At 39.3% G+C, this 25,794-nt stretch overlaps 1 protein-coding gene across 1 annotated transcript in view; it reads right to left on the bottom strand.

Annotated features, from left to right (window-relative positions):
* Positions 1-1,078: 1,078 nt before the first annotated feature.
* The window catches only part of LOC139692050 (protein FAM117B-like), a 42,365-nt gene continuing 17,649 nt past the window's right edge, over positions 1,079-25,794 (bottom strand). Inside the window, exons 5-9 of the mRNA XM_071590068.1 lie at positions 23,011-23,259; positions 8,244-8,340; positions 8,037-8,141; positions 3,754-3,895; positions 1,079-1,340 (exon numbers count right to left, since the gene is read on the bottom strand). Of these exons, the coding sequence (XP_071446169.1) occupies positions 1,079-1,340; positions 3,754-3,895; positions 8,037-8,141; positions 8,244-8,340; positions 23,011-23,259 (855 nt within the window). The remainder of the gene's footprint in view (positions 1,341-3,753; positions 3,896-8,036; positions 8,142-8,243; positions 8,341-23,010; positions 23,260-25,794) is intronic.

Consider the following 25,794-nt stretch of genomic DNA (forward strand, 5'->3'; position numbering starts at 1 on the left):
TTCCCAAACTTATGCAAAAAATATGATTCCTTTGCTATAAAAAAAGCCACTTTCACATTTCTCAGGGTTCCTGCCTTTCCACCATGTGCATACACACACTTGCATACAAAAATGCCTCTCCTTCAAAGCTTATACAATTCCTTTACAATGAAAAAGTTCATGTTACCCTGAAAAACAATACAGACTTGGTTGCTGAGGAAACGTCACAAATATTCACATTCTGAAGCCGCTAGTACTTCACAGTAGCATGTCAACACATAATAGAATAAGAAAATAATATATAAAAAATTCTATTCCAGGTCTATTTCAACCATTTTAAAATTAAAATTACAATCAATATGCATTTTTTGTCTTCCTTTGGAAGGATAGTTAGAAATTATCACAAGAAATAAATGGATGCTTAATGTTAAAAGCTTGCAGTTTGCAAGAAAGGAAATAAATTCCATATATTTATCACACTATGGAAATCATCAACACTCAAGAAATATTATTTCTAAAAATAATTTCCTCATAACCAAGTTTATAATATTGGGATGTTACACATGCATCACATGTAAATCCTCATTCTTTCCTTTAGATTGAGCTGTTAAAATTGTTTTTAAACAAACTAAAATCTATTACTTATACGTGAATATAATCATTCTCAGAAAGTAAATGCACCCCTAGTATATGAAGGAAATTAAATGCAGATGATCTCTGAGAAGGTGATTCAGAGATCAAAGGGATATATCATTATGTGATTTGTAGCAAGGAAATAATGGTGGGGGAGAGATCATACAACGACGCATACGAAATTAAAACAATTAGGCTTCCAGTGCCTTTCTCACTTCCATTCCAACAAAAACTCAATCACAAACACCCAGTCATATCAAACCACGCACACTAAATCATCACACTCAAAATGATTCCAGACACACATCCAGAACACATTCATTTTGCATCCTTGCGACTGTAGGGGGAGGAGAGAGTGTGGGGGGAGAGCTAAGGGTAGGGGGCATGAGGGGGGTGGGGGAGGGGGAGGGGAGGTTGGGGGGGGTGGAGGAGGACGACGACGTTAAGGGGGAGACAACCGAATCAATCACACTCCCGGCTCCACGATCCCACCAGAGGACTCCATCTCGCCCTCCGCCTCCTCCACCTCGTCGCCACCCCGGTCGTCGCCCTCCCTTGTGCAAGCAGAAGATGTCGAGGGGCCACTGGAAGACGGCGTGTGCAGGGAGGAGGAGGAAGAAGTGGAAGAGAGGGGATGGAAGGCCGATCCAAGGCTTGGCTTGAGTTGAAATGTGACGCAGGGCTTGAGGGGGCAGTAGTCCATCTTGCTCAGGTCAATCATTGGCCTCCTGAAATGTAGATGGAGAGAGTCACTAACAGCAATGAAATAAACCTCAATATAGGGCAGGCAGGCTGGGGTGCAAGGGGGCACAAGCGCTGTTAACTGTAGCAATAAATATTTTGTACTAAAAATGTTGATACATTTTCAATCATAAGTTAAACTAATTAGAGCTTACTTCTAACATATTGATCCAATAAAATAACAAAAAAAAAGAGCTGCTAGTTCTGTTGAGCAAACAAGACTCAACAATCCTGTCCACAGCTTTGAAAAAATGGAAATTGAAAATAAATGTGAAGAAAACCAAAGCTATGATAGTTTCTAGAAACAGGATATAACCCCTGTAAATTCAATGATAGGGGAAACAAGGACATGTCAAGTATAAGAGTTCTGCTACCTTGGGAGTGTAATTACAAGGGAAAAGAGATGAACCTCTTCAGTGAAAAAAAGGATAGTCTTGGCGAAGAAGGCATATGAAAATAAAAAGAATCTTTTTGGAAACAAACATATGATTGGAAATTAGACAAGCCTTAGGAAAAATGTTTATTTGGAGTACATTATTATATGGATGTGAAACTTGGACATTGGGAAAGAGGGAAAAGGCTCGGATGGGAGAATGAAACTGTGGATTTGGAGAAGGATAACAGGTACAATAGGGACAGACAAGAAAATCAAAATAGAAGTATTCAGAGAAATTAATGAGGAAAGGAGTCCCATAAAAGAGATGGAGGAAAGGAAAATCAAATTTGTTTGGACCTGTTCTCAGACATAACAACTTCCTAGAAAATATAATGGGGGAAAAATAACAATACAAAAAAAGAAAGAGAAAGGCCAAGAAAGAAATTTATAGTTGATGTAAAAAGTACTATAGGAGAGTAGCAACATGGAATTAACTAATAGAACGAGACACTGTGGAGAGATCAATGGCTGCAGCAACAAGGCTCTGCCTTTAGAAGACAAAGATGATTTCCGTTGAATTATTACTGTTAAAGAGGAACACTTAAAAATGTTAACATGGTTCAGTGTTCAATTCCATTGCAAAAAAGAGAAAGCCAATTGCCATTTGTGAGAATTACAAACCAATTAAGTTTGATTAAGCATGCAGGTAAGGTGGTATTCAGGATTATTATTAAAATGATGGAGAAAAGGGTAAATAATTACTAAGGGGATGCTCAAGTTGTATTCACTAAGGGGAGAGGTATGCATTGGTGTATAGCAGCAATGAGGACACCAATAATAGACAGGAGCATGGAAACCAATCAGGATATTTTGAAGGTGTTTGAGACGAATTAACTGACTAGAATTGATGGATATATTATAGAAGATAGAAATAGATTCAAGGAATTGGCGACTAATTACAACCTGTGAATGTCTCAGACTGCTCAGGTGTACGTGGTAGATGAAAGAGTCGGAAAGGGTAATGTTGGGAAGAGGGCTAGGAAGTCCATTATTACCTGTGCTCTTCAACTTATACATTGAATAAATGGTAAAAAAAAAAGGCATGAGAAGAACTTAATGTTGAGGGGGAATTCATAAAATCACCAGGTGATCAAGCAATTGCAGGTGATCAAGCTATTGTCGGCCATTCAGCTAAGGGGTTACAATCATTGTTGGGCACATTTACATTTCTTTTATTCACATTAAGGTGGTGAAGGTTTGAGGGTTGTTGAGAAAAATCCAAACAAAACAGGAAAGATAAATGATAAGAGATCATTATTGATTGGCAATGGGATGGTGAGGACTGTGATAGAGGGGAGAACAATTGGCGAGTGATGTAGGGGGGTTAAACTGATAGGTATGTTGGATGGAATAATGGGAGGAAAATGCATGCAGAATTGTTAAAGGGTTTATTGCCTTGTCAGGTCAGTTTAGATGAGAATTGGAAATATAGTCGTGTTAGAGTGAAATATAGTGAGTACAGGAGACTATCACACAGTAGCAATTTTAGTTACTATGTTCGCCATTCCAAAAATATGATCATACTCATAGATAGCGCTTATTAGCAAATACATTTTTAATATCTGTGATGATTCAGTTTTAAGGGATGATGGGAAACAAGAGTTGAGGAGGTCATCTAACACCCTACAGATCACATTCACATAAAACATTTGGTAACATTGCCAGTTTGGTTGCTGTGTGATTCAAGAATCAATATGCATGATTCAGTAGTTATAAGTTTGATAATATAAATGCCTGGTCTCCCTTAACAGGACTGTACCATAGTTACTACACATCCTTGCATTACTCACTTGAGCAACTCTTTTAAGTAGATAAACATGAAAATCACTCATGCAATCCCTATACAGCTAAAATCATAGTAGTAAATAACCCATTTTACACAAAAATTCTCCAGATCAAGTTGCAAACTAAAACTTACATTTGATCGGTCATAAATTATCAAAAACATAACAGTTTTCAAGCACCTGGTATCTTCGACGAATTTTAGGTTGACTTTTTCGCATCCATCTGGAGGTTCTCTTGCCAGAAATTTATTTATGTGAGGTGATGTGCCCAATTTTCCAGTTTCTTGATCTGGACTGGAACCTCGGCTACCACCTCTTAACCCTGGGAAAAATGAAAAAATAAACTGCTATTATAAAGCCAAAGGATTTGTGAAAACTATAAAGATGCATATAGGGCTAACATAATCACAAAACAGGTAGATATAGTAGCTATGTGACTATGTCAAACTACCTGTGACCAGATAAATTTAAAATACAAATTTTTACTCCTGCGTAATCTGGCAATTAAAAAAAAAAATACACACACACTTCCTGCATAATCAGCAAAACCCCCTTTTAGACTATCGAGGGGAACAAAGGAAAAGTGTTAATACCAGGTAAATGTAAATCAGAAAAATCATAAGCTAAATGCTACATTATTTTATTTCATATACTTAAATAAAGGCCTGATGGACCTTTGAATAGTGAAAGATGTATATGATTAAACAAAAGCCAATAATTACAGTAAAAAGCCGCAAATGCTACCAGAAATACCTGTATAAATACATTCTTCGAGCAAATAAGCCATGCATGTACTTATATGTCATAGTTTTCATAATTTGAGCATATAGAATTGTTGTTGAAAGAAAAATATGTATAAAAAAGTGAGAGCATACCTACCATATTAATAAAATATAAAACAATGGAAAAATATAATGAAAGAGTAGAGCTATCAACATGCTAATGCAGAGCGCTGTACTTCCAGAGAGAAACTGTTTCCGAATCTATACTTGAATATTCCCCACAGATGGTTTTATAGACACATGATATCAAAACAGTGCATCTGGCCATTTGATGCTTTGAAGCCATCAATGTCTAATCATGCTGAAACGAGTGGTGTCATTCTAAAAAAAACAGTATGCTAGCAGCTTTAGAAATCACATCCTAAATATTTCTTCAAGTGCATTATATTTTAAGTATAAGTGGGTCATTCAAACGGTCCTTGGGAGAAAACAGAAAAACAAATTATTTTGGGTCGACTTTTTTATTTTTCAACATTATCTCCTTTAAACCATCCAAAAAGTATGATTTTGGAACATCCACAAAATAGGCACTTGTATTAGCGATGACCGTCTCGTTTGAGCAACTTGTTTTCTGCCGAGCCATTTTTACGAGTCTGGAAATAACAGAAGTCACTGAGGGGTGAAATCTGGTGAATACAGCGGCCGTTGTAATAATTTGAGCTTTAATTCCATAATTTTTGCCATAGAAGCTGTCCAGGAGTGCACCCATGTTTAGTCTTGATGGAAGAGGATTTTCTTCTTTGCCAAATGAAGGCATTCTCTCTTGATTTCTTTGCTCAACCGGTGCAATATAACACTAAATATTATAATCTCCATTTATTGTTTGTCCTTTCTGCAAATAACTGGTGAAGATGATTCCACATGCATCCCAGAAAAACATAAGGAATTATTGAAGGACCCACGTATGATCTGCTTATCCCTTATAACGCTAGAGCATTTGTTGCAGCTTTTATCTACAATATTTCTGGATTTTATTACTACATTCAACGTTGAATTTGATTTATCAATTTCCTTGGCCAGGGAGACATAAATGTCAATGCAAGTCAACTTTTTATTAAGTATTGACTTTATCTTCCATTGAGTTTTTCACCCTTTTGCTTGCCATTAAATTACTTTTCTCACTATTGTCATAAGTAACTTTAGTCTTAAAAAAAACAAAAAGTGAATTTACTAAATATGTAAGTTATAAAACAAAATTGTGTGAAATATAAGAAGTAAGAAATGAGAAAAATCACTGCTAAGTAAAAAGCACAAAAAATTAAAAGCAGTTTTAACATCATTACTTTTCTGACATCAAAGCAGGGCCAATCAACATCTAATAAATTATCTTTGACGTATCTGATACATTTTAAGTGTGCATTTGCCATTCTAACACTGCTACATTTTAAAACAATGAAAAGCGCAATCATTAAAACCTTTGGCATACATATTTTCATGCCACGACAGAGGCATGGCGCACTACCATCAAACAAAGAAATGCGTCATTTGAGAAATAAAATAAAACATCCATACTATTTCATGTTTAAGTTCATATACTATCCACACAACCACAACCTCGTTTGTCATTCGCTAGGTGTAAAGTTAGCCAGCCACCAATGTGATTATTCATGTCAATTATTGTAAATAGAGCCATATTTCAAAATAAGTTCGTTAAAACAGTGAGATGGATTACAAGGATACAGGAAATCTAGGGACCTGAAGAAAATGTTTTAAATCACAGTAATCATAGGGAGACATTTCTACTATTGGCAAAAGTAGCACTTCATTCAATTGCTATCCAAGCCAAAAATGGTTCATCAAAGAGTTGACTCAATGGCTGACTAACACAGTTTTTAATATTTTCAGACATGATGTAGAAACTTTTATTTGTGCACAAAAAAACACTGATTCACTGTAATAATATTTACTTAAAAAGGATAGGTGAAGTTATTACAAGGGTTTTTAAAACATTTCCAATATTTTTATGAACTGCATTTACAAATGTGTACCTATTTCATTTATTTCGTTGACTTAGTGAAACATTAAACTTATTTCTTAAAAATTCTACTAAAAATTAAATTTATTTGATAACATTATGCATTTTTATTGATTAATTTGTTCCAAGTTGACACCATAATCTATAGCTATTCTAAGGGTACTTTGAGATAACTTTAATGCTATTGAAACATAAGAAAATAAATATTGTGCCAACATTAACTTCGTCAAATTGCTGAACACTAATTTAAGTGGGCAAATGTAACCTTGATTAGCAGGTCCCTTACGTAAAATAACCAAAATTCAAGGGTATTCCCCTTCCAATTTGTAATTAGAAGCTCAAGATTTCTCAGGCTTGGATTAGAAAACATCGGCTCAAATCTGCAAGAAACAATAATGACTTTCATCAACCTTTCATTGCTTATGAAGAAAATCATTGCTTTAAAAGTTATAACTTCAATTTATATGCAACCATTATAACAACATAATTTTGTAAAATGTTTTGAATTATTATTATATGGTAATCTACCGGTTAAGGTAGGATTTTGGATGGACACAGCTCCTAATTAAATAAATATTTTGTGACTCCTAGGAAAACATAACATCCGGCATCCTACTATACATCAGGTCCCTCTTCATCTCCGAGTACCTTCTTCCTCCCTTCATCCCGTCCAGCATCCCTATCCTGTTCCTTCCCTTTCCTCGTCGGCCTAACATTCTCCCCTCTATTACAGTCTTCAGCATCCCGCTGCCGGTCAATACCCCCTTCATCCACTTCTCCTGCCTCTGTAGGATTTCTCTCAACAAACCCCTGTCCTAAAGGATTGCATTTTTTTTCAATGGCATGAGTTTGGAGCTATACTCAGGAGATTATACTACAGTAAATTCTCGATTATCCATGCTAATGGACTCATCATGAAGCACATATAATTGAAAAACACGGATAACCAAAATAGATGGAAAATATATGGCTATGATACAAACAAATTCTATTTATATGAATCAAAATTGCAAAAAAAGAAAAAATTACTGCGATTGAGAAAAAAATTAACTTCCCTTTTTCATTCCTTGGGATCAATTCAAATTGTTTGGCAATTTAACTCTACAATTATTTTCCAATATCTCAGCCATTTCTATAAGGATGAAATTATAGTTTCACAAGAACACAGACTATCATCAAGTAAATAGCAGAATGCATTGTCAGTAAACTAAACCAATTGCATCGCCAGGAAAAACCAAACGATTGGCGAAGGACAAATATTGACAAAGAATCGCCGATACAGATTCATATTAGTCATTTGATACCTATTAAAATTATTCACTCTTGATGGTTAATGACTTATTTGTTGCAGAATAAAACTATATATTTGCTTGCCTTAAAGGAGAATATGGAATTCTAATTCTATGGAATTGAATACTAGTGACAACTTCCGATTTAGTAATAAAAATTTTAAGAAAGCCGAGGTATTTCAAACTTGTATTTTCTTAAAGTTTAACGAAGTTCCAAAACATTTAATTGTCTTCGCTATTGTAATTTTATTTAAGAGTTCCAGAAAGAGAGAATACCACTAAGAATCTGCCAAATGGATAATCCACAAGCTGACAATTGAGAGTTTACCGCATTAAGTCTTCATGCAATTACACTACTCGCTCATAATATTCCAGAAAAATCAAGGAATACTGCACAATGCAATGCCTGGAACTAACCTGCATGATCAATACTTGGGGGCCTTGAGATGTCAAGGTGCCCAGGGATGAGGGGGGACACCGAGTCTCTTGATGGAGGGCCTGACGACTGGGAGCTGCCCCCTCCTCCTCCGGCCACCCCCTCCGTGCTGCCCCCAAGACCACCACCGCTGCCACCCCCACTCCCACTGCCACTGCCCATCACACAGCTCACATACTCTCTCCCACCAGGGGTCTGAGTGTTTACCGAGCGCGTGGTGGACCGAAGCAAATCTGCAAGTGGTGCTCGATGACCTTCCGGTGTTGGCGCATGGCAGTGGGCATACTGAAATATAAAATTATTACCCAGATTTAAACATGGAAGTCACTGTATGACATCACATTTGTCCATATTCCAGCACCAACCACTCGTTGTTTGATTCTCAGAGGACTGAGAATTAGGAGAAAGAATTATTTCTTACATCAATTGGTTCATCAGTCCACTTCCCTTAAATTCTCGATTCTGGGGCCTTGCCTGGTAATTTATTATAACACTCATTGCTGCTTCTGCTTCAGTATTGAACTCGGCTGATTTGCATTTCTCTTTAAATGTTTAAGTTGTGCATATAATTGGTGTTCTCAATGCCTCCCAACCCATTCTACACAATAATAATGCAGCGTATTCATTCTGCCCATTCATGAAGATTTTCATGATAAGGGCAGCTTTTCTTTGTATTATGTTTGACTCTGAAATAAAATCCTCCCACAAAAGGTCACACACACACATTCAAGTTAAGGTCTACTTAATATGCCGTAACACCTCTCCTCAACTTTTTCCAATATTTCCCCACTATTATTTTGAACCCTTGTTTCTTAGTTGTATCCCCAATATAAGCCCTAGAACTCTATTTTAAGGTTAAATGCCACTACCAGATTTGTCAAAATTGATCGAACAGTTCGTATCAGATTTTATTATACATAAACACTTCCAAATTAATTCTTAGATTTTTGCCTCACACATTTCAACATGGTCAATTGATTTTACTTGTAGTGATTCCCAAAGATAATTCATGGAGATGATAATAGAATCCCAAAACTGTGGACAATTTATCTGTCGATTTTATTACTAACTCCATGTTTTACTTCATCCAAACAATAGAGCTATGCCCGAAGACCAATACTCACTTGCTTTCTTTCAATCATTGTAAAATTGTTTATCTTCTGGCTGACCTTTAAGCTACATGGGAGGGCCCAGAAGTACCCCACCTGACCTAGAGATGACGGTAGTTGTTTGAAACTTATCACTGTATTACAAAGTATGCAATCTATATAGCATATGTTTCAAGTTTGAAGATGCTACATTGTTTAGTATTGTAGTGTTTGGCGGACATCAATATTGAACGTTTTCAGTGAAATTGTGAAACTGGAGAAAGTTGGTCATCATTATGTGATACAATACTTTTATTTGAAAGGCCTCAGCCTGACCAATATTAGAGTTGAACAGGAATCTAGTCTGGGTGAATCTGCTCCTTTGTTTACAGCAGTAAAATATGGGGTAGCAGAGTTTAAACGCGGCTGTACAAGCTGTCAAGACGAGCAACGCATTGGTCGACCAAATGAGATAACGACTACAGAAACGATGAAGAAAATCCACAAAGTAATACTTGATGATCATCGACTGAAAGTGCATGAGCTAGTAGACATAGAAGGCATTTCAAAAAGTGCGGTACATTGCATTTTAACTGAAAAGTTGGACATGAGAAAGCTGTGTGCAAGATGGGTGCTCACACTTGAGCAAAACCAGTGTCGTGAAGATGTTTCAATTGTTTTGTGTTTAGCAAAGTTTCACAGCAACTAAGCAGAATTTTTGTGCTGTCTCATAACCAAGGATGATCCATGGGTCCATTACTTCACAACCGAGACAAAAGAACAATCAAAACAATGGATTCAACAGGGAGAACCAGCTCCAAAGAATGCGAAGACTGTTTAATCTACAGGCAAGGTCATGGCATCAGTGTTTCAGGATATGCGTGGGATTATTTTCATTGAATATCTTGAAAAAGGAGAAACTATCAATGGCGAATATTATGCAAACTTATTGGTATGGTTTGAGCCAAGAAATGAAGCAAAAGCGGATGCATTTGACTAAGAAGAAAGTGTCGTTTCATCAAGACAATGCAACAGCTCACAAATCCGTTATGACAATGGCCAAAATTCATGAATTAAAGTTGGAACTGCTACCTCATGCACCCTATTCACCAGATTTAGCCCCCTCGGATTATTTTCTGTTTGCAAACTCAAAAAAATGGCTCAGGGGTCAAAGATTTTCCAACCGTGAAGAAGTGATGCCAGAAGTTAATGGCTATTTTGAGGAGCAAGACAGTTCTTATTATAAAAAGGTTATTGAACTTACTGAACATCACTGGGAAAAGTGTATAGAGCTGAAAGGAGATTATGTTGAAAAAATACATACATTTTCTTCCAAAATTTGTGTGTTTTCTTTGTTGGGTCAGGTATATTACCCTCGTATTGAGTGCAACCAATGGATTGCAAATGGCCAGCCAACCTCTAGATATTGAGATTAGCTGTGAAATAATCAAGTTCAATCAATGACTAAGCAGTCAAGGATAACTGCCCCAGGCATTCGGAGAAAGCAGAACACTATCCTTGGATAAAAAGGACTAAAAATTCAATGAAATCGAATGAAGGTGCAGTGACTTGACAAGTTGCTACCTCCTAATAGAAGGCTTCCAATTACTCCGAAGAGAGGATAGCAACTCTCATTTATACGAGTAAAAGTGGAGACCACAAGTGATTGGTACAGCGACACTCATCTCACCCCAAACAATGTAAAAATCAATTAAACTGCAGTACTGATGAGTGAAAGATACTGGGAAACCACCACATTACCATTCCAAGGACCAAAAACTCAATATTTCTTCCTTTTTCTTTCATTGATTTAACCCGTTTTGCATGGCCTAACATCAATAGAAATTCTGCATCACCCTTACTGGTGGCAGCACAAAATCCTCCGCCCTGCTCTTTTTTTGACAGGATCGCTAGGTCCCCACCATACAAGTGGGCTCTAACGAGTGTGTAATCATCAGACTCCAAACCATGCTTTGAGATCAAATTGAGTAGCTTCAGGCATGATGTGGTGGAAGTCGAACATAATGAATAACTGATCGAAGTACTTTTCCACTTGATAACATTTTTTTTTTAATTTTACGACAGGGTTTCGATGTATTACATCATCATCAGGCTCGGCCCAATCGGCTGTGTGGGCAGTAATAAGATCACTAATCGAGAGGACTATAGAATACAATCAGGAAGTATTTGCCTGTTTCGTAGATTTTGAAAAAGCATTTGATGGAGTGAAATGGGAAAAACTAATGAGTATATTGCAGAAAATAGGAATAGATTGGAGGGAAAGGAGGCTAATCCGCAACCTGTACATGTCTCAGACTGCTCAGGTACGAGTGGGGAACGGGGAGTCCAGTTGGGCAGTGTTAGGAAGAAGTGTAAGGCAGGGTTGCCCATTATCACCGCTGCTGTTCAACCTGTATGCAGAGGAAATGATTAAAGAGGCATGGGAAGAATTGGAGGTAGGAATGAAAGTTGGAGGGAAATTCAAAAAAATCAGTTTGGTTTGCTGATGACCAAACTCTAGTTAGTAGACAACCTTCTTTGTACAGACAACCTTCTAGACTTAAATGTAAATAAAAGTAAAATAGTATACTTTACACGCAATAAGAACGTGTCAGATGATCTGCTGGTAAAAATCAATGACCAATCAATTGAGCATGTGACAGAATGCAAATTTCTAGGTATTTCTCTATGTGCAAATATTTCTTGGGATACTCATGTAAAAGCCCTTCAACACAAGCTCAGTTCAACTTGCTACTTATTAAGACACCTGTATGAAACTACAAGTAAAACTGTACTACTCAATTTGTACTATGGGGAAATGTATTCAAATATAACCTACAGTATAATATTATGGGGATCAGCTGCTATTTCTCAAACCATCTTTAAAATGCAAAAGAAAGCTATTAGAATCATCACCAGGAAACCTCAAAATGCTCCATCAAGGCCTATTTTCTGTGATTTAAATTTGCTACCACTCCCATGCATCTACATTATGTTTTCAATTCTACATATAAAAAATAACATTGGCAACTATTCTCTTAACTCTGCCTATCATCATCATTACACCAGAGGCAGAAATGACTTCCATTATGGGAATATAAGAACTAAAGCATTGAAATTAGGACCCAATGAAATGGGCATCAGATTATATAACAAACTACCCAAAAGTATCAAGGATACAAAGGGTACTGCTGCATTCAGGCATAAATTAAAAAGATATCTACAGCGCAATATGTTTTACTCGGTTGATGAATATCTCAACAATATTCCCAACCAGTAAGTTCATACTTTTAGTTTCTAGCACTGGTCATCATCTGATTCATGTTAGTGATCAATGATTTTTCTGAATTTGATATTGCATGTGCATGTTACAGCCAATGTTCATGGGTTTGTACCAAACACTTATGTAACTATGAGCATCATTTCTTTTATGTATCTTAACTGAGCCTGAGTCTTTGCTCCTCATTGACGTGCCTTATATCATGTACATACACCACCCACCTGGTATTTTTGTATTGTGATCTCTGGGCAAATAAAAAGTAATAATAATAATAATAATAATAATAGCAAGTCAGCCAAGGGGTTGTAAGCATTGCTGAGTGAAATGGAAATTCAGTGAGATAGATATGGGATGAGAATCAATATAAATAAAACAAAGTAAATGAGATTTTCCAGAAAGCAAAAGGCTAAGCTAAACATTAAAATATGAGGGCAGAAACTAGAGCAGGTAGAACAATTGATGTATCTCGGAAGTGTTTTGGAGCAACACGGTCAAATTAGTACGGACATAAGGAGAAGAATTGCATTAGGCAAAGAGGACTTCACAAGGAGGAGGGAGTTGATGACTGGGACACTGAGCAAGGATGTTAAGAAAAGGCTCATCAAAACTTGAATATGGAGTGCAGTTATGTACAGCACGGAAACATGGTGGCTTAAGCAGGAGAGTAGACCTAGATTGAAGTCTTTTGAAATGTGGGTGTGTAGAAGAATGGAGAAAGTGAAATGGACCGAAAGGAAAACAAATGAGGAAGTATTTGGTATGGTGGGCGAGGACAGGGGTTTGTTGAGAGAAATCCTATGGAGGCAGGAAAAGAGGGGAGAATGTTAGGCAAACGAGGAAAGGGTAGTAGTAGGATAGGGATGTTTGACGGGATGAGGAGTGGAAGGGATTACACAGAGCTGAAGAGGGACTTATAGAGTAGGATGTTGGGTTGTGTTATGTTGAGACAAAAAAGCAGTCAAAGCAGTGGAAACATGTTGATTCATTACCACCAAAGAAATCAAAAGCAATACGGTCAACCTGAAAGGTGATGGTTTCAGTTTTCTGTGATGTGATAGGGAATCTGCTGATATATTATCTTTCAACTGGTCTAACAATTACTGGACAACACTATGCTAACCTCCTGGACCAACTACAGCAAAAGATACATGAAAAAAGGCCAGGTTTAGCGAGGAAGAAAGTAATCTTTCATTAAGACAACGCAAGACCACCTTGTTCACCTGATTTGGCTCAATCAGATTTCCATCTCTTCCCCATGTAGCGCGGGTTTCTCGGAAGCCCCCACTATTGGTTGACTCTCCCAAGGAGTGCCCTCCAGCATACCAGACAATGTATGGTGATGTAGTCCGGGTTTCTTGGAGACCAAGACAAGACAATGTCTGCTACCCAATTCCCTTGTCAACACAATGTAGCCACTATGCAGCTACTTTGAACTCGTCCCTCCCCCCGAAGGCGCGATACCTTATAAAGCGAGGCGATCCTGGAGCAGGGACCCAATCCCTTCCCCATTCCTCAACCGATACCATGCCTCTGTGTCCGTCGGTCGAGCATACGACCACACCAGAGATGCCCAGCCTTGCCCCGCTCACTTGTTCCTACTCCCTGGTGCCTGAACCCCATAGCTTGATAAGGGTTAAATACAAGAAATTTTGAGTCTTGAACCCATAATGTAAAACTTAATTCCCCAAGTGGTCCACTGACATTCCAAGATAATTTTTCAATTCCTCATCAGAATGCTGGAATCTTATCTACCGATAATTTTGTTTTTCACTTTTGTGTACGTAGTTTGAACCTATTGCTCTGGCTAAACTAGTTTAACCCTTATTCATTTTCATATTTCGGTGTCCCGTGCTACTGTTTACTGTCATTGCTTGGCCTAGTTATTCCCTGTTCAACCCTTTCTCTCCCCATTTTGAGTCGCCTTCCCTAAGGGGTTCCACTAATCTAGATGTTTTCGATCCTTTTGTGCACTCAATTGAGCCTGCCACCTCAGCCCCTCCTCCAGGGAATAATCCATTCACAAGCAACACTTTGGGGAACCATGTCTATTTCATTCCAAATTTTAGCCGTGACGATGATTTGAAGGTTGAGATAATTTTAGAATGCTTAAAAATTACGAGCCACCTTATCTCTTGGAATGAAACTGAAACTCTTTGCGTAGCCCGTTTACGCCTGCATGGGCCGGCGGCAGAATATGCTTTTGCCAATCCTCACATCTTAGAGAGTTTCGAAAGTTTTTCCAAGAACCTGTGTAAGAGGTTCACAGCTCATGTATCCCTCCTCTCCCTCGAACGGATGTTTTCAAATTGCGTTCAACTACCTCTTGAATCTGTGTCGACCTTCTCTACTAGATTAAGAAAAATCGTGTGCCAGTTGCAAGAATCTATAAAAGAAACAAATTCAGAGGCTGTCAAGTTAATGATAGAACATGGAGTTCTGCATCAGTTTCTTTTGGGATTAAGAGAGGAAATCGGTTGTTTCGTGCTGGTTCGCAATCCCAAAAGCTTACTCGAGGCGGAAGAGCATGCGTTAGAAGAGGAATCCAATGTTAGAAATAACGCCAGTAAGGCGACTAACATTTCTTCAATGCAAATGGATTCTCAGCAGCCTTGGTATTCTTCCTCTGAATTCTCCGGTAGGACACCATGCACTGGCTTCAACACACGTCCACCGCAGGATGGCTACGTTACTACAGTGCAGAACTCAAGGAGCACTTGCTTTTTGCCCCAAAATAACTCTGCGGGTGGTGAACCCCCGCCTCGTTCGCAGCTCCCATGCGGCCGGAGACTAGAGCTAACACCACAAATACCAGATACGCCGCAAAATGCTTTTCCTGTGGGCGCGCGGGCCACATAGCTCGCGATTGTCGCTCTAAAACTCGAGCTTGTTTTAACTGCGGAGCAATGAAACATATTTCCCGAGACTGTCCCCTGCTGTGCTGCGGAATATGTAAGGAAGTTGGCCACCTTCCAATTAATTGTCCAGAGCGCTCAAACCAAACGGGCTCGGGAAACGGGATGACCCCGACCGGCGGGTCGGGGAAGACTTCATCTTAGCCATCACACCATTGAAAGGCATGACGATTAGCCTGCAGATTCTAGGAAAATTGCATCACTTCCTTGTAGACACAGGCCACAATAATTCACGAAAGAGTGTTCCCTTTTGATAAATTAGGAATAGCCCCATAGGACCGCGTAGTGAGAAGCGCCTCAGGTCATGCACTGGTGACTAATGGTCAGAGTCGCGTACCTTTCTGTTTGGACAATCGTGTTTACCCTCCTAATGCTTTAGTAATAAATCTAGGGGACACTGAGGGCATAATTGGCTTCGATTTTATGATAAAGTATCATAGCAAGATTTTTTTCGAGAACAACACCATTAAATTTGAAACTGATCTCATGATGTCTGTAGAATCTGTATGCAGTAAAGGCGAGGAAGTAGATTTCATTTAGTTTGAGATTCCCCCGTTAGGACCCTGCTAAGAGCCTTCATGATGACTTAATGACTTCGTGGAGAATAGCGATGGGACGGGTTTAAGGACTTCCCATGAGTTCGGGTTAGCTTGGAGCGAGGACGCGGAGATGCTGGTGAAAACATTGCTTGCATCCAATAACCTGAATGGCTTCGTGAACCAAGGCAAACCCGACGATCTCCTAGGTGCTATAAATGAGAGTAATGAAGGAATGGACCAGATCTTAGAGCCTGTACGTAAGGAAGAGAGTAAAGGTGAGGAACTCAGTGAGAGTTGTGTGTGCATCAAGAGAGAAGTAAAGATTCCTCCGCTCTCGTACGTCATGGCAGACGCTTGTAAGAAAGATTTGGCAGGTAAAGACGTGGTGATAGAATGGGAAGATGGGAATGTTTTGGTGTGTTAACACGAGTTGAAGAAGACGGAACGATTCCTCTCTTGCCATTTATTACGGGTAAAGGCGAGTAGTTGGTTAAGAAAGAAACACAAATACCAGTAGGAACGAAAGGAAAGTGTATATTTGAAACTGTAAATGAAAATTTGGTCGAAGAGGTAGACTTATGGCCCAAAAAATGTCCGCAAAGTGACCTGTTGTCTCTATTTACTTTCGAAGACGTGCCGTTGGAAGCACTAACATCCTTACAGGGTTTATTAATTGAATTCTCAGATATATTTGTTCATGGACCCACTTCATTAGGCTGAAATAATCTATTCAGGCACACGATAAATGTTTGTGACGCCAAGCCGACAAAAAAACGACCATATCGCATCCCTTTCTCACAGAGAGCCTTTCTCGATAGAGCCATCAAAGAAATGCTGGAGGCAGGAATAACATCTCCGTCAACAAGCCCTTGGTCGGCACCGCTAATACCAGTCAGGAAGAAGTCCACAGACGGCGGACCTCCAGAATATTGCCCTTGTATCAACTACCGTGCCTTAAATAACGTGACTGATATAGACGAAATATTAGATGAGCTTGGTGGTGCTCGCTATTTCTCATCCATGGATCCCTGTAGTGGCTATTGGCAGGTCCAGATGGATGACGTAAGCCGAGAATACACAGCCTTCAGCACTACAGATGCCCATTTCCAGTGCAACCGAATGGCTTTTGGCTTGGCAAACGCTCCCTCCACTTTTATGCGCCTGATGTCGAAGGTGTTAGATGGATTGATTCACCATGGTTGCGTATGTTATTTAGACGACATCCTTCGGTATGATGCCACACTTAATGGTCACATTTTGGGTCTTCTCGAGATTTTTTCTAGACTTAGAAACTACGGTTAAAACCACAGAAATGCAGTTTTTTGCAACAACAAGTTAAGTTTTTGGGACACCTTGTTACAGCAAAGGGCATTAGTCCGGACAAAGGAAAGGTGGCTGCTATTAAGTACTTTCCACCGTCTGGGAATGTAAAGTCTGTGCAGTCGTTTATTGGGTTGGTTGGGTATTATAGAAGATTTATTCCAAAATTTGCAATGAAGGCAAGCGGGCTCACACAGTTGACAAAAAAGGAAACAGAATTCGTTTGGAAAGCGGAGCAGAAGAAATCATTTGAAGACCTACAGCTTTGTCTAATGACACAACCTGTACTAAAATTCCCAGATTTTACGAGACCGTTCATCCTTTCGACAGATGCATCACTGGTAGCTGAAGATGGTGTTCTTGACCAAAAATGTGACGATGGTGAACATCCAATTGCCTGTGCCAGTCGACAGTTAAGGAAAGCCGAAAAATCCTACTCAGCTAAGGAGCTAGCCGTGGTAGAGATGACGAAAAAATTCAGTGTTTACCTTTTAGGGCACCCATTTGTTTTGTGCACCGACCATAAACCCTTGAAATGGCTACTTACCCTCAAGGAACCTAAGCCCAGGCTCGCAAGGTGGATCACGGAACTTAGCGAATATACATTCACCATCGAGCACAAACCTGGGCCAAAAATGTCACATGCAGATGCACTCTCCCGAGTGCCTTCCACCTAACGGCCTACTTTTTCCGCTCTACTTTTACGACGAGGAGAATGTGTTATTTTAAGTCAAAACTTCGGAGATTGAACCAAAATTTACCATGTGCACACCCAAAAATAGTTGGAAATTCATTTTGACTCATTGCCACGATAATCCCATATCAGGACATCACGGAATCGAGAAAACGCTGGAAATCGCCCAGTGACACCAACTGGAAACGCTGTTATTCGGACACCCTCCTGTATGTTCAGCGTTGCATCAAATGCCAAAGGAGCAAATTACGCCCGAATAAGATTCCATTACAGCCAGTGGTTGAAGCCACCTACCCAATTGAAAAATTAGCTTTGGATGTTGTTGGACCACTACCGCTATCCTCCCGAGGTAATCGATGTAATTTAACTTGCCAAGATTATTTCACAAAGATATCCTGAGGCCTTTGCGATCCCAGATCAATTGGCCAAAACAGTAGCAGGATATTTTGTCGAGCACGTCTTTTGCCGTCACGGTGTGCCTAAATATTTACTAACAGATAGAGGTGTGAACTTCACTTCGGGACGAATGAAAAACGTTTGCAGGAAACTGAAAATAAAATCTATCTTCACATCTCCATATAACCCCGCCTCAAATGGTCGTCTAGAGCGTGGACACCATTTCTTAGCTTCCGTGATTTCCCATTATGTAGCCCAAGACCTCTTTGATTGGGACGAACAACTGGGCTTTGCATTGCTCATTTATCGTAATGGCGATTCTCACGGGATTCTCTCCAGCTTACTTAATGCACGGTTGAGAACTTAATATGCCATGGGACACCATTTTATCTCCGATTCCAACGTCCCTTGGTACCTTCAAAGGTCCCTTGCCGCACTCCCTAGCCACCAAAGAAACACCCCGAGAGCCAGAAAACCTCTCTGCCACGCCCACCGCAAGCACAATCACAGGAGAAGGGCCGCAAACACCAACCGGAAAGCCAAAATCTAGAAGTGCCTATCACTTTCTCACAAGTGTACCAGACCTAACTTGCTGACCTCCTTCTACGAGGAGTTAACGTGGTTCGTGGAGGACAAGCGGACTCTGCATGTTCCTCGATCTATTCCAGACAGTTTGTATAGTGCTCACGTGAATATTAGTGCAAGCTTCGAAAGAAGAGAAGATGGCGTACGAGTAACAAATTTCCCAGGCGCAAAGGTGGTGCCACATGAAAAAGACTTAATACGACTAAAAATGTCACTGACCTCTCAATTAATTTCAAGTGCCGTTTTGTGAAACATCACCAAAGACGGAGTGCTTCTCCATTTTAATCTTAGTGACACGCACTTATATTCTAATGTTTGCTGTAATTTTATGACTTGTTCCACGAACAATCAGGCTAAGAAAACGTCGAAATTACCGCATTAATATAGTGTTATGCATTTCACAAGTGAAAACAAGTGAACACGGTGAAGGTGAATGTTTTTTATTGCTATTTTTTATATGATTTTCGTTCATTACTTTTTCCAATTAAATATCAAAAAAAGTGTACATTTATGTTTAGGGTAAGGTACCAAACCACCATCTACTTTATTTCTGTATTCTCGCTTGATGGTGACATAATATGGCATGGCACGCACACCCCAAACCCGGGCCTATTTTGCTGCGAGGGTGATATAGTGTGGGTTTCTCGGAAACCCCCACCATCGGTTGACTCTCCCAAGGAGTGCCCCCAAGCATACCAGACAATGTATGGTGATGTAGTGCGGGTTTCTCAGAAAGCAAGACAAGACAATGTTCGCTACGCAATTCTCTTGTTGCTACAATGTAGCCACTATGCAGCTATTTTGAAGTCATCCCTCCCCCCGAAGGCGCAATGCCTTATAAGGCGAGGCGATCCTGGAGCAGGGACCCAATCCCTTCCCCATTCCTCACCCGATAACATGCCTCTGTGTCCGTCGGTCGAGCTTACCACCACACCAGAGATGCCCAGCCTAGCTTGTCCCTACTCCCCGGTGCCTGAACCCCATAGCTAGAGAAGGGTTAAATACAAGACTCATAAACCAAATACGACTCTCTCATTCTGCGCTACGCTCCCACCGACGATGTTATGGCTACCAACCACACGACACCCAAGCCAAAATTTTCCTTGATGGATGGAGATTCTCTTCAAACAAAGAACAAACAGTTTAAGTACACGAGTCTTTTGCAGCCCAGAAGGAATGTAATTTTTAATATGCGATCAAGACATTGGAACATCACTGGACCAAATGAATTACTCCACAGGGAGACTACATGGAAAAATAAAAAAGTTTCACTAAGGTATGTCGTTTATTTCTATTCCATTCTGAGAACTTTTCACATTACCCTAGTACTTATTCATTTCTTACTTTGTCTGTCCATTTAGTCTTGTTTTCTAACTGTTCATGTCCCCCTCACCCATACAATGCTACACTCCACAAGAGTGTTTTCAGAAACTGCTTTCTTGTTCATAGTCATATCTCCTTTGAGTATGTGAGTTGCATTTCCAAATTAAAAGTCTTCTTAGCTTGAGCTATTCTGCACCTAACATCCATTTAACTTCTTCCAACCCATGTCATGGGGCTTCCAAGGTAGGTGAATGCTTCCACTTCTTCTTATTTCTCTCCTGCCACCATATAAGCATTAAGCCTTTCTCTTCTGCAAATTAGAATTTTTTTCATTTCTTCCTCTACATTTTCTGGACACACAGTAGTCTAGGGCCGTACGAATGACTGGAGGGTCCAGATTTGATTCCTGGACATGCATCCAGAGCAAACTCAGCTCCACCAAAGCTGTGTGATTTTTCGGGTACCAGACCTTCTCGGGAAACTATAGCTGGCACAGGGAAAGGAGCTGGCTCTCCTACCCTGATGTGTGAATCGCAGACACTGCTGGGTTTAGTGGTGGGTATTCTTTACCATTACCTAGTAAACCATCCTTTAGGTTGATTGCAGTGTTTATGGTTCATATTTTCATGTTATATTCACTCAATACTTTATCATCCATTGTGTCCATGGATGCTTGCAGGTCTTCTTGATTCTCTGCTATAACTGCGACATCATCCAAAACTCAAAGATGTTAATTTATTTCCATTTATGCTAATTCCTTAGATGCAGATTCCTTGTCATGCTCAATATATTACTCTGAATATTTACATAAATAAAGCCAGAGATAGCATCCTCTTTTAATCCCCTTATTTCTTTTACCATTTCTTTTTCACCACTCTCTCATTTTCACCATGGCCACTTGGGTTCTTCCAGAGTTGATAGGTTATTTTTCTGTCGTCGTTTTCCATTTCAAGTTTTTTCCCAGCAGCTTGAACATCTTATTTCACTAGATATTATCAAAGGCATTAACCAAGTCTGTGAATGCAATGTACATTAGTTTGTTGGCATTATCATTTTCTCAACCAGAATCCTCAAATGAAAAATTTTGAATTGTGATTCCACAATATTTTATTTAGATACAACAAGGATTTTAATGCTCAGTACCATCTTTAGGTGCCATTTAACGCTGAAACCTAGGTCATACCTAAATAAAATATGGTATAACATCTAATTTAATATAAATCAATTCCTTGAAGTTATGGTGGAAACCACCAATGACAGAATCCTAAGTCCAACAAGCATAGTCAACCCCATATCCCTTTTCCTCCTCTGTCCAGACTGGTTTCCCCAAGAGTTGTCTTCAACTTTGTTACATCCGTTGACTGATTACTCATTGATCTCACTTACATCATTGATTTCTTTGCAGCAGTTTTCACTTCTCTCTTCCTTAACCTTCTTAGACTATCAATTGACCAGGTTCCACATATTTTCCAGAGAGCTTTCTAGGTTTCAGTTCGCTTACAAGGGAGTTTCTTTTCAGCCACTTATGCACTTGCCATCTTCAGATCATTCCGTCTATACTGTTTTCTTTTCTTCTCTCAGATTTTTGTCAAAAGCCATGCTGAATTTTCTCTAAGTTTTTTTCTAGGTTTCTGTTTCCCATCTCATTTCATGTTTTATTCTCTTTTTATTTTTGTATTGCAGATGATTTTCCATGAACACTAGGCTATGAGCACTGATGACATCAATGCCAGAGTAGCTCTTGTACTAATTCACTTCATTTTCATCTCTCTCAGATCAGGATGCACTTGACTTGATATCTGGCTCTGTTCCCAAGCATCTTATGTCTATCTACTGTAGCTATTCAGTTCAAAGAGTATATTTACCACTATCATATCCTTCTGTCAACAGAAAACTACTAGTTTCTCCCCTATGGCATGTCATTTTCCCTGTCCTATGCTGCTTCTATTTGCCCATTATGATTAGGTTCTCTTTTCCCTTACCTGGCAGAGTTTTTTCCAGCCATTTGTATACTTCTCTTTTCTCTTGTGTGGTTGGATGTTTGCATTTAAATGTGCACTACCACTGTAACCATAGGATTTCTTCTAACTTGATCACCAGAATCCTCTCATTAAATTGCCAACATAAATTCATTCTTCTTCCCATTCCTTCTTTAGAATGATCCCCACTACGGCTTTTCTCAAGCCATTTCCTGAGTATAGTCTGCTAGTCATTCCCTGAATATAACAAAGCATCTGTCATTCCATAAGTCATCTTCCCTACCCCATTTTGTTCGATTGATTCCTAATATATCCATTTCTATCTTTGCATTTCCCATCGTGCTAATAGCTCCTAGGGACATGAAACTCCACGTCCTAATCCTACATTTATTGAAGGTTAAATCCCCAAAGCATGATAATATGATATTCAAGTTAAAGTAGGTTCCTACGCTGGCTGTTTTTGACCTGGGAGCTACCTCAGTGGTAAGAATAAATGCACATAATGATTGGGTATGAGTAAAATGATATGATCACATAGCCAAAGAATCAGGCACAACACCTCTTGCTAATGTCTTTGGAATTTCATAAAGTTCATTTTGCAGACCGAATTGCGAATATACTTTCAACAACACAGGAATATCACTTTTCTCTGTCCTTTTCCACATCTCTACAGGATGGCTAACTTGAAATGAGTTTTCAATTTTCAATTCAAGCCTCCATTGTTACAACGGGTGATTTGAGAATGACAAGCCTTTTCTAATTATTCCAGATTTGCATCAGCAGGGCATGAGATAGATGCCAAAGAGATGGGCAGCTCAGCTGATCAATCTGGCACTCACCTTGTCCTCGTCCCGCTCAAGCTCGTGTGAAGATGAGCATCCCCCATGGCCACCGCTGCCCCCGGTCCCACCCCCACCGCCAGCTAACCCCATGCCACTCGAACCACCACTGCTCCCCACCCGCCCACTTCCACTGCCCCCACTGCCCATGCCCTTCAGAACCAGCCTCTCAATTTCCTGATTAAGGCCCTCGATGGAATTCCTCATACGTGGCACCAATGGCTTCGAAATGCTTGGAATAGGAATGCCCTGCAGTAGAAGAGAGTTCATTCAAAAATGGGAGGAATGCTATCACACATCATTCCCAAACATAACAATCAGCAATAAAATGTTCCAAAACATTTGCAAAAACCGTAAGGTATGAATAGAAGACATTTCTCAAGGTATAAAGAGGCTTCTTCCTAAATATTCATTAGTAAACATGTTTTAACTGCACCCAAATGGTATTTAAACCATGTATTTCATTTCATCTCTTTCTAGCACGTAATAGAGGTGCAGCTATTGGAAAAACTGCCCAAATGTTAACCTCATGTACATCTTCCCAACACTTAACTTCACTTAATGATCATATATAATTAATTTTTCATTTAATGATAAACATATGTATTGTATATAATTCATGGCCATTACTCGAAATAATAATTTTTAAGCAATTATGATTTCTTTGAAAACAGAGTTAAAAAGAAACCATAATGTGTAATTTAACAAGAACTGAGAATGTGAAAACTTCCTTTGTATAGGTCAAAAGTTCGAACTCCAGGGCTCTTAGGGAAGGTTCTGCCCATAAAATGTACGAAATAGCATTCATAGACAGAGAAACCTTGAAGTTCTCAAAATTTACATGCTTTATCGGGGTAGCCACTGAGTGATGATGTAACATTAAAATCACTACTAATAAAGGCAACAGGAAACCACCTCAATAATTTATCCCATTAATTATGATGGACTCAAGCATAAAAATGAGTCCTGGGAAATATGTAACTTGACCCACAGGCCATGTGCCTAGAAACAAGAATGCCTAGGCTTCCACAATTTTATCATTCAACATCCTTGAAGAGTGAAATCCACTTCAGCCGCAGAGAAGATGACTCAGAAGAGTTATAGTGACTTGGAATGTTAGGATGACATTGAGGACAGGGAAATTAGAAAATAAACCGGACATGGAGATAGTACAAATGAGTATTTCAGAGTTGTGATAGACTATATGAGAGGATAGTGGAGATTATTGGCATGATAATTATGCAGTAATATACACTGGAAGGGAAAAGAGCCAGAGATGGTTGGCAGTAGTATTGAACAAAAAGGTAGAAAGAAGCATAGTAAACATCAGGTGAGAGACAGAATTCTTTCAGTAAAAATTAAAGCTGAAGCAAAAAACTTCACAGTCATTATTCAGGTCAACATGTCAAAAAGTACACATGGGGAAGAAGGAACAGACATTGTCTACTGTCAATTATACATAATAATTGCAGGTATACCTGAAAGGAAACATTTGATGGTTAATGAGGATTGGAATGCAGTGCAGGGAGAGATGGAGTGAATACGTGAACTACAATTTTGCATCAAGGAATGATTGGGGGGAGAAAGAAATAGAATACTGCAGGAGACATTGCTTGCTCATAACAAACTCTTAAAATGCCACAATAGATGTGGGTATACATGAAGAATGCCGGGAGATTCAGAGAGATGGCAGTCAACTTATATAGTTAGGCACAAATTAAAGAGCAGTGTAATCAATTCGCACCGTCTCCCATGAGTGGATGCATATTCACATCAAAAGTAAATACTATTGAAGTGTAACACCTGATTCAAGAGGATAACACAGGGAAGAGATTGGAGGAAATGGAATGTAGAAGCATCGACCAGGACAATAAGAAGGGAGACATGCAGGCTGTGGAGGAAATTATGAGTAAGGATAGGGATACGAGTACAATAGACGAAAACTGAGAACACAACAAAAACGAGACATCAAAAGCTGCAAAAAAATTGTGGGAAGCCAATTGGAAAGGAAAAAAGGACCATGGATGACGAATGAGATAATCGTGAGGGCAGAAAAAGGAAAGATATGAAAAAAGTAAACATACAAATATGGAGAAGGAAATACAAATAAATAAATAATGAATTGGGGTGGAAGATTATTATTATTATTATAAGGTAATCTACTGGTTAAGGTAGGTTTTTGGATGAACACAGCTCCTAATTAAATAAATATTTTGTGCCTCCTAGCAAAACACAACATCCAGCATCCTACTCTACATCAAGTCCCTCTTCATCTCTGAGTACCTTCTTCCTCCCTTCATCCCGTCCAGTATCCCTATCCTACTACAACCCTTTCTTCGTTTGCCTAACATTCTCCCCTCTATTACAGTCTTCAACATCCCACTGCCTGTCAATACCACCTTCATCCACTTTTCCTGCCTCCATTGGATTTCTCTCAACAAACCCCTGTCCTCGCCCACCATAACAAGTACTTCCTCACTTGTTTTCCTCTCTGTCCATTTCACCTTCTCCATTCTTCTCCACACCCACATTTCAAGAGCCTCCAATCTACGTCTATCCTCCTGCTTCAATGACCACGTTTCCGCACCGTACATAGCTACGCTCCATATTAAAGTTTTTATGAGTCTTTTCTTAATGTCCTTACTCAATGTCCCTCTCATTAAATCCCTCCTCCTTGTGAAAGCCTCTTTGCCAGGCACAATTCTTCTCCTTACGTCCCTTCTACTTTGACCGTGTTGGTCCAAAACACTACCGAGATACGTATACTGTTCTACCTGCTCTAGT

Source organism: Hetaerina americana, unplaced genomic scaffold (assembly GCF_022747635.1).
Source record: "Hetaerina americana unplaced genomic scaffold, ioHetAmer1.1.p SCAF_4, whole genome shotgun sequence".
In the NCBI taxonomy this organism is placed as follows: Eukaryota; Metazoa; Arthropoda; class Insecta; order Odonata; family Calopterygidae; genus Hetaerina; species Hetaerina americana.